The following is a 10,320-nucleotide window of genomic DNA, read 5'->3' as shown; positions in this document are numbered from 1 at the left end:
GAACGCACAAGAGACCTATCTGGATGCACCTTATAACTTCCGACATTGGAAATGAATCCTCCATTTGTTTATCTATGAGTTCAATGGCCCTCCATTGATGCCATAATTTCCATTGCTGAAAGTTGCAGAGTTTTAGGCAATTATAACCGTAAAGAATCAGAATACAGAGTAGAAACTTGGAGTATAAACTTACATGTCCGAGAAGGTTGAGATTATGATCGTGATGGAGCAATTCTCTGTTCCTCCTGCCACTCATTATTTCTAGGACTAGGACTCCAAAGCTAAAAACATCTGATTTGGTTGAGAAAATTCCGTCTATTGATACTCCGGTGACATGTATCCACCGCATTACATTTTGGCACACAAATACATATTATTATTTTTTCTCTCCTTTTCTTTCTCTCCCTCACGTCTTCTGCCCCCCTCCTTCTCATGATATTTCCTCTCCCTCTCTTTTCTTCTCTCTCTCTCCCACTTTTCCTCCCCCTTACGCCGCCAACCCTCCTACCGAAATTTCCCCCTTTTTTCTCCTCTTTCTTCTCTCTCTCTCTCCCTACTTTTTCCTACCCCTCACACCAACTTTTCTGCCACAATTTCGCCCCAGCTTCCTCTCCACTTTTTTTTTTAATTGTTTTCTCTCTCCCCTCCCCCTTCTTCCTCATGCCAACCCCCAAGCAAGTCAGCCCCTTCTTCTTTTCTTTCCCTCTTTCTTTTCTTTTTCTCTTCTCTCCCTAACTCTTCCATCCCTTTTCTCTCGCGCATTTTTTTCTTCCCCACCACTCTCACGTCTCTGCCGATCCTCCCTCCTCTTCTCTTGCTTCCAATTTGCCTCAAGCCTCTTCATTTTCTTCACCATCTTCTTCTTCTTTTATTTAATTTTTAATCATTATTTATTTAATTAAACATTATTTATTTAACTAATCGTAATTATTTTAGTTAATGTCGTTTAATTTTTAATTAATTATAGTTAGGCTAATTAATCGAGTTTAGTTTTATTAATTTTAATTATCCTAATTAATCGTAATTAGCCTAATTAATTGTGATTATCTTACTTAATCGTGATTAGCGTAATTAATGACGGATTAACCGTTAATTAAAATTTTATGCTCGTTTTACGAGATGAAATTACACTTAATTTTGATCGTTTGAGCATGTAATGCCATGATATTTGATTACCCATATCATGTATTTTAAATGCTATTTTTTTCAAAGATGGTTTATTGGTAAGAAAATAGCAAACTTTGAAGTGTCGTGATTGGACGCCATATTTTACATGATAAAAGGGACAATGATGTTTTAAAATGATAGTGTGCAAAGTTTGATAGGTTGATTTTAAATACGTGACCATGTGAGATTATTTTACCGGAATTTTAAATGTAAAGATTTTCCGAGGTTTGTTATTTAAACACAAACTCTTTTACACTAGGCTAATTGACGGAAGATAAAAATCGGCTTGAGTGTTGGCGTGATTATGTGATCATTTAATTGAACCCGTCACCCAACGGGAATTTGGGGACAATGCCCGGCGGGGTTTGGATGCCGAGTAGTGGTTGAGGCTAGACCAATGCTCTTTTATGGAATGCTGTTTAGGCGGGGTTCTAGACGATGTCATGTTCGATGGGGTGGGATGATGCCTGATCATGCTGGAAGATCGTCAACTCGTGTGTTAGCCGTGGCCCAAGGGGTTGTAATAATCGGAACACGTGTGAATTATTGTGACGCATTGTACTTGATTATGGGGTAAAACTGTTAGATATGGTATGAGATGTGCCAAAACGGGTTTTACCTTATAATTATAACCCATGTGGATGCTTGGTGCACAAGAGTTATGTGTTCTAATTATTGATTATGCTTGTTGTATTTATAATGGCATATCTAATGTACTAATATGCAGGAGTGTGCCAAGACAATGTAAGATTGTATGCCGTTGCATGTTTAAGCTGCCTCCAAGACTAATTTGCGTCATAATTGAGGTTTAGGCTATCAACTCGCTGAGATTTATCTCACCCCGTTGTTATTAACCATTTTCGGGGCTGTAGCATGGAGAATTGCTAGGTGCAGTTGTAATGGGCACGAGATGCGACACCTTTTTGGATAGCCTTGCCTTAGTAAAGTTTAGGTTAACCCTAATCCCTGAAAGTTTTAGAGAGGGTCGATAGGAAGTGGCCGTAAAAAGGCTTGTAATTATTAAACTTCCTAGGGGTAACAATGGACAAATAAATATGTTGTTTTCGGCAATATATGATGTGTTTTACTATCCCTATTGTTTGTTTATTGACTGGGTGTTTATTTTAACTGCTTCTGCATGCGTTTAATCGAAAGATAAAAAGAATGGGTCGGCGATGCATATTGGGACGTCGCAATTTAATTGACCGCTGAGGAATGTTTGCACACTCGGGGTTTGGGGCGTGACAGTACAGAACAAGCAAGTTTTTCCAACAAGTTCTTAAGGAAAATTCAATATACGGGACGGAGAGAGAATTTCCATTTCCCGACTAACAGATATCATGCACTGACGGACGGCAGATGATTGTATACTTCATTCCTTATTTTCAGTAAATGACATTGCCTTCTGTCTTTTTTGACCTTGCTGATTAGATTGCCACTCAAAACATAAAGATGAAAGCAAGATCAAGCAAAATTTATTTTCCATGAGAAGACCAAACAATGATTATTTGCGCATACTTGCACTTGCTTTCCACATAATGAAAGAGAAAAAGAGCAATACCCACGATTTCAGACAACGTGGGAATGGGAAACTTCACGGAAACTCATCTGCCTAATTTGTCAATTTATGCTTTTGGATTGGAATTCGTAACAACCCAAGTTGGTAACTGTATCCAAATATCCAGTTCAATAACCTTCGAAAAAGTCAGTCCTTGCTTTTCTTCCGGAAGAGACACTCTTTTATTTGTCAATATATAGAGTTGCGTACATATAGGGAACGAGAAGGATACACCAGGTGCATTCTCAAGAGCAAGTACTTTGTCAAAGAAGGCAAACGTTTTTTTTCATATCCTCATGAAGACAATACCATGTACTAGAGTTTCCATCTACAATGTAGCAGCTAATACCTTGACTATTACGTGCTGTTAACTATGTGTGCATGAAATCTCGTGGATCTTCACCGACCATCGAGTGTGGTAGAGGTTAACTCGCTTGTTTCGCCATCTATTTGATCATTGAATCTCTCCGTGTAAAACCCCGGTTGCTTGGGCTGCGGCAGTGAGGCACTCTCGCTGTCCAACATTCGTAGCACAGATGACATGGTCGGCCTTTGTTCCGGCCTTTGCTGAACGCACAAGAGGCCTATCTGGATGCACCTGATAGCTTCCGATCTTGGAAATGAATCCTCCATTTGTTTGTCTATGAGTTCGGTGGCCTCCCCTTGAAGCCATAATTTCCAGGCCTGAAAATTGCAGAGTCTTAGGCAATTTTATTTGAGTAATGTCAGAACTCGAAGTAGAAACTTGGAGTAGAAGCTTACATGTCCAAGAAGGTTAAAATTGTGATCATGGTGATGGAATTCTCTGTTCCTCCTGCCGCTAATTATTTCCAGGACTAGGACTCCAAAACTAAAAACATCCGATTTAGTTGAGAAAATTCCATCTATTGCATACTCTGGAGACATGTATCCGCTGCATTACATTTCAAGGCAGAAATGCATAGTCAATTAAAAAAATACCCACTAAATAATGCAGCTGAATATGGGAAATAATCAGTATTCTGATAACTTTGAAAGGCACTTACTAAGTCCCAACCACACGTTTCGTCTTGTCCGGTAGTTGATCTCCTCTGAAAGCCCTAGCCATGCCAAAATCTGATATCTTTGGGTTCATCTCACTATCCAGCAACACATTACTAGCTTTTAGATCCCGATGAATTATTCTCAATCTTGAGTCGCGATGTAAATACAAAGTCCCCTTGCAACACCCACAATGATGTTGAACCGTCGCCTCCACACGAGAGAATTACCTGCTCTATTAGCTACAAGTGTTTTGGCGGACCAAAATCAGCCATAGAAATTCACAGTCAAAACCACAAAATAACTTAAAATACGATCAATCCTATCTGAGAAGAAAAGTTCGAAGTAATCAACAACATTTTCATACTAAGTTGAGGTGCTAGGAACAGACCAAATATTAAGGAGTCGAGGCTTCCATTTGGCATATATTCATAAACTAACATCCTTTCTTCTCCAGTAATACAGCATCCCAACAGCTTGACAAGATTTCGGTGTTGAAGTCTCGCAATCAACAAGACTTCATTCTTGAACTCATCACAACCCTGTCTCGAGTTCCGCGACAGCCTCTTGACAGCTATTTGAACTCCATCGGACATTAGACCCTACAATATTTACGTTCAACATTTAAGACAACCATTCGAAATGATGAAGCTAAAATCACATACCCATATCTAATTCGATAAGTACATATCCAAATCTTCTTTTCTTCATATGGGGGCCATCATAGTATTTTTTAATTGCTCTGAAATGAAAGACGGAAAGATGAATGAAACCTTTAAGCTCGTATGAGAGTTGACGAGCATAAATACTCGATACCCTTTGTGAGGAAGCACCCTTCTCGCTTTCTTGTTATAGGAAAGGTGAATTCTTATACTGAAAAGGTCCTTACCTTATACACAGGACCAAAACCGCCCTCTCCGATTTTATTAAGAGACGAGAAGCTACTAGTCGCTTTCGTAATGTCTTCCAAGTCTAGTAACGGCAGCTCTAAGTTGTCTTCACTTCCAGACTGCACCTCCGATGTTTTCCCTGCCAAAAATAGTTGAAGACTCGTGAAAGGGAGAGACTTTTGCAGTATATCAGCTCGAAATTGTTGGATCCCCTTTGTTCTTTTAGAAAAGATCTTCGTGAAGTTGGAATATCAATGAACTTAAGTTGATCCATTGGCTAGTTTAAGTGCTCATTTATATAAACCTCCCATTTATTGCTTCAACAATGCTGATGAAGCCCTGATTCTAGCATTCTTTCAAAGTTGAGCTGGAAAGATGCCTAATAGATTATACAATGTTTGAAATTGCCCTGAGGAAACTGAAACAATTGCACTAGAGATTATTAACCAAGGTCAACATTTGCTGAGGAAGAAAGACACTTTACCTAGACATTTTTGGTTCTTCTCCTCCAGAAACAGAGTAGCAAAAGAATTGCTAGAGACAGTGATGCGGCGACTGCTGCCACCACCAACCACAATTTCCACTTATGATTGCCTACGACCCACAATGGAAGAAAATTTCAGGAACAATTTGGTAGAAAAGATGGAGACAAAAATATAACTTCACTGAATTTCGAAGATATACCTAGGTCAGACGCCATGACCCTGATGAAAACATTCTGATTGCGGCTTGATTGGATGAGCTTTCTGATGTCGAGAAGATCTCCATACCAAAGCAGACACCCGCTACCCTTCCCGACAATGTCCGCATTAGTATATGCTGTGCAAGTACAACTTTTCAGGCACTTAGTTCTACATTCGTCCAGGCTTATACTTCTGTTCACATAGTAACTCAGCATATCTGGAACCTTCACACCCTTCAGCTTCTTGAACCCTTCTCCTTTAGGACAATTCAAGGGCTTCTTCTTAACACACCCACTGGACCAAACGTACATCGCCCATTCCTGGGGCAATTTCGGCGTGTACCCAGTCAGGCAGCTGCATATCGGGGCATCACCAATCGTGCACACAGCGTTAGGCCCACATTTTGCATACACGTCGCAGGAATCGTTTGGCAACTCATGTACGACTGCCCACTGTGTATTATTGTCCCAGACCCAGCGTTGAAGCGTGCCGGAGTGGTTGAGCACGGCCCTCGTGATGGTGGAATCTTTGTTGAGTTGATAGGTATAGTACACTTCTTCGGCAGTTGTCACAAACTCGGGTTTGATGATTGCATTTGGGTTCAGGGGCAATCCACTGAACTGGATCCCATCCCATGGCCCACTTCGTTCAATTACCAAAGTGTTGCTGCGGAGGAACTTCTGGGGCAGTCCCTGGAGTTCGACTTTGTATGTGATGTCTCCGGTTGAAGGATCGTCCGAATCCCTCCAAGAAGTGAGGTACCGATTCAAACCGATCCTCCGATCCCATCCTAGCTTCATCCCCGCTAGTAACGTATCAAAAGGATGGTCAAAACTCTGCCACAGGAAATTCCCCGAACCGTTGTTGCTTTCATTTGTGAGAACCAGATTCCCGGAGTCCAGGAGCCGCGCAGTCACGTTATCGGAGGCCAGATTTGTTGTGTTCGTGGACCAAATAGCTCTTCCTGCTCCATCAACGATGACTAGATTCCCTCCCGTCTCAATCTGCAGGACTCCTGACGAGCCGTTGATTGGATCGTCCCTATTTGCCACCCAGACAATGGTCTGCACCGGGATGTTGTAGAACCAGATCCCAACATACCGGTTAGACGAATTTCAGTGCTGAAGAATCCAAGCTTGAACTTTCCTCCTGCCGAAACTAGAGTCTCGTTATCTCTGACCGGCTGAGACAGAGTTATTATGTCAGCTGATCTGCTGAGCTCTGCTACTGTTGAAAGCAAAGTGATGAAGATGAAGAAGTGAAGAGGAGAGTGAAGAATCTCCATTGAAGAAACAGAACCCGGATAGCGAATTATATGTAATAGTGAGGGTCAGGCTTGGAGTTTTTGTCGGATTTTTGTTTTTCAAACATGGTTGGCGGCTACGGAGGAGGGTATTTTATCTAGAAAGATGGTTGTAAGAAACAGAAGTAATTATAAATTTTATGGCAGTATTCGTTATTCAGACAGGCTTGATGGTGGCGGAAAGAATTATTTACTTGGTTTGATCAAAGTCGAATGTGCATATACGTCACGCACTTGGTGGAAGACCAGGTGAAAAATTTGTTGGATAAATCCCAGTGACAAGAGTACAGATGTTGATTAGGTTTGTCATTGGCTTAGTCGGTAAAGAATGGATCACTCTGTGTGGTTTAGGAACATCAAAATCTCGTATTTGGATTACTCGGATTGGTTATGATTCGTAGTTGATCTGATTCATGAGGTTAGTCGAATAGTTCATAGAACTCCTTCATTCTATCGACTCATCCATAATAAATCCATTCATCTTGTCGATAGTGTCTGAATAATTCGTATTGTCCATTCTAAACTTAAAAAAAAAGAAAAAAAAGAATCAGTTTCGACTGTTAGATTATTTAATATTTATTTACAACATTTCAAGAAAAATTGCTGATTTTGAGATCGTCAACGTCACTGTTGATTAAGAAAAAATTACAAGGTATGAGAACAATTCCTAATTGATAGGGCCCTAAGGATTACAAACTGAAAAATGCCTTACAATCATTGAGATAAGTTACTAAGATTGGAAAAGCAAATTCACAATATATTTATATAGTTCATGATTTTTGTAGGAAGCCACCGATTATAGGATGTTCAAAATTACAATACTTTGGGATATTAACTTGTCAATTATGATGACTTAGCGGAAAATTACAATAACTTGGGAAAACATGTATCATCACTTATGGAAATTTCAGGTACATCAGAAAGAGAGCGAGACCTAATTGATTAGACGGGCTAAATCAATTCCATTGAAAGAGTATAAGGAGTACATTGAACAAAACTAAAACATTAAGAACCAAACTGAACATCGATCAAGAATAGAGAGTGCACATTTGCAGTTATGAAAATAGAGGGTGCCAAGTGAAAAAAGATGCGAGAAGCCAAGAAGGTCTGATTCATGTGGATTGACCCTGTTGGTGATTAGTCCGTGGCCCTGTCCCGGATGATTGCGGGTGTCGTGCTTGACTCGCCATTGTTTGACCGGAGACCTGGCCTTTTTGAAGTGTCCATTGACTCAGCTTCACGACAAGCGCAGATCCTGCGTTAGTCCTAAAGACCGTGACTTTAGTAATTGTCTATCGTGTGGGGTCAATCTCCCATTGCCTCATGTATCACGAAGCTCTTGGCCCACTTCTATAAGATAAGATACTATATAGAAGAAGTGCGCACCGCCCTGAAACTGGTGGTGAGAATATCAGTATTTCTCGCCTCTCCTAGCTAATTCTCTGTAGCCTCTGACTTTGTCCGTTTTAACTAGCAGAAGAGCACACGCAAATTCGTGCTGAAGAACAGAAAGAGCGTGATGGACGTGTCCATAGCGAAGCGAAACGAACGTGATGCACGCATGGTCCGACGTTCACTGAGGATGTCATTGTTCTTGACGTATCGTATAAGTCCGATAGCGTCTGAATGTACAGTAAACCAGATTATGCTGCTATTGTAAGCGTTGCCTTTTTTTGTCTTTTTGACCGAGTGAAAAAGTGGGATAGATTTTTTTATATAAAAAGAAAAGAAAAAGGGAAAAGAAAAAAGAAGTGCCCAAAAGGCGGAGACCTTGCACGAAACAAAAGGAAAAAAGAAAGAAGAGAAAATAAAAAGGGAGAAAGAAAGAAAGGAAAAGAAGAGGAAAAAGAAAGTGAGAGTTTCGCACGTACACGCCACGAGAACCTCGACAATCCAGATTAGTTACGGTGTGCAACTTTTGCTATCTACTCGGTCTCTTTATTTGTTCAATCGGAGAAATTTTCGGAATCATGGCTCAAATTTGGAACAAAGTAGAATTTTGTTTGATGCTTTATAGTGTGGAAGACTTTGTAGATGATGTGAAGGGGCGTGATGTGGTGATCGAACAAAGCTTTGGTGCACCAAAGGTGATGAAAGACGTTGTTACTGTGACAAGAAGTGTTGAGTTCAAGGGAAATAGTAAAAACCATTTGTGCTAGTCTTGTAAATTAGGTTGCAAGTACAACTAATGATGTCGTTTGAGATGACAGCTCATATGATACAATCCTTACACAAGCAATTTTCATTGAAGGATGTAAGTCAGTTGTAGCTGAGATGAATGCAATGGACTTGAGACAAGACTTCACCCTAGCAATTGATGCAGTGGTAACAAATTTTAAAAGTAGGCACGGATGATCAACGCATCATAGGAGATTGAACAGGTAAGAATAATGTCAGCTAAGAGCGAGAGGGAAATTGATGAGTTGATCGCAAGGTCGGGGAAGAAGTTGGCATGGAGGGTGTTATGACAATCTCTGATGTGAAGACATTATCCATTGACGGAAGAGGATTTTATTGGGAGTTCCCTAAATGCATTGAAGGATTAAATGGAAGAAATTTCTAGTTATAATTTAGGACTAAGGTTGTCACCTCCGCTCTTTACTAGAGACAAAGTAGAAAACGAGCAAGGTACTGCAATTTAAGTCGTCTTAATTATTGCGGATACAGGCTGTGTTGTCACCATCAGGTCTAGAGTCCACTGTGAAGCTTGATGTTGCTGTCCTTGAAGGGGATTTCAACGACACTCGGACTCAGGAAGAGTTTGACAGTCATGTAATGAAAGAATGTGAAGAGGCCACTTCTAACTAGGGAATTGCAAATGACACTGAAGGAAGGTGCAAGCACGCTAGGAGAACTAACTTGTACTGACAATTGAAGCTTAATAAGGAGTAGGAAGTTCAGACTCGATTTGAAGGTCTCATCAAGCTATTGTGAGGGCATTCGCATATGTGAAGCAAAAAGGATGCTTTTCTATTAAGGATCATGAGGGAGAATTGTGACATCTTGAAATTCTACCATGTCATGATAATATGAAATGGTTATTTCGTCGATGCGCTTATGATCATTTTACTCTGAGCTGGTCCCTCACAAGTTAACTAATTTATTAGATGAGGCCGTTAAAGGATAAAAATGCTACAAACCAAAGAATTCAATCGGAAATCAATCACTTGACCATAATAATTGACAAGGGTCAATACGACACCATTATAATCGAATTGCGATCGGTTATAAGTCAATTCGACGGAAACACGTAATTGAATTGTGGGTGATTCCGCATGATTGCGAAATTTGCATTAAACAGCACTAACCTTATTTTCTATCGATTTTATACTCGAGACACATAATTGAAACCTTGCGATTTTTTACGACAACCAAGAGTTTTCTATGAGTCGGAGATGCACAAATATGGATCGAAAATTATCGACCACGGGTCGAACATGCTAAAATCCCTAAAAGCTACCCTATATGTTATGTTGTACTAAAATCGCATTCGGTCAATTTTAACCACGAAATTGAATTTGGTTTTAGGAATCGACCGTTCGAGCGTTGTCATCCCATAGATTTTTATCTTTGACTTTAAGCACATGCGGAAGCATGTGATCTCTAATCACCCAATCAATCAACAAACAATCAATGGATAGTCAGGGAGAAGACACACATAAACATGCATACTGTACAACTTCCATCTTTATTTTTATG

General features: G+C 40.2%; 1 protein-coding gene across 1 annotated transcript; it reads right to left on the bottom strand.

Annotated features, from left to right (window-relative positions):
- Nucleotides 1-2,862: 2,862 nt before the first annotated feature.
- On the bottom strand, nt 2,863-6,615 carry LOC104447420 (G-type lectin S-receptor-like serine/threonine-protein kinase At4g27290). The gene is given in 9 exon segments (XM_039313856.1): nt 2,863-3,409; nt 3,488-3,638; nt 3,751-3,919; nt 3,922-3,987; nt 4,137-4,347; nt 4,635-4,868; nt 5,126-5,229; nt 5,320-6,433; nt 6,436-6,615. Coding segments are annotated over 9 exon segments (2,502 nt in total). The 5' UTR covers nt 6,604-6,615; the 3' UTR covers nt 2,863-3,124.
- Nucleotides 6,616-10,320: the final 3,705 nt, after the last annotated feature.

This window comes from Eucalyptus grandis, chromosome 5 (genome assembly GCF_016545825.1).
Source record: "Eucalyptus grandis isolate ANBG69807.140 chromosome 5, ASM1654582v1, whole genome shotgun sequence".
Classification (NCBI taxonomy): Eukaryota; Viridiplantae; Streptophyta; class Magnoliopsida; order Myrtales; family Myrtaceae; genus Eucalyptus; species Eucalyptus grandis.
This window is presented reverse-complemented; position numbering and strand designations above follow the sequence as displayed.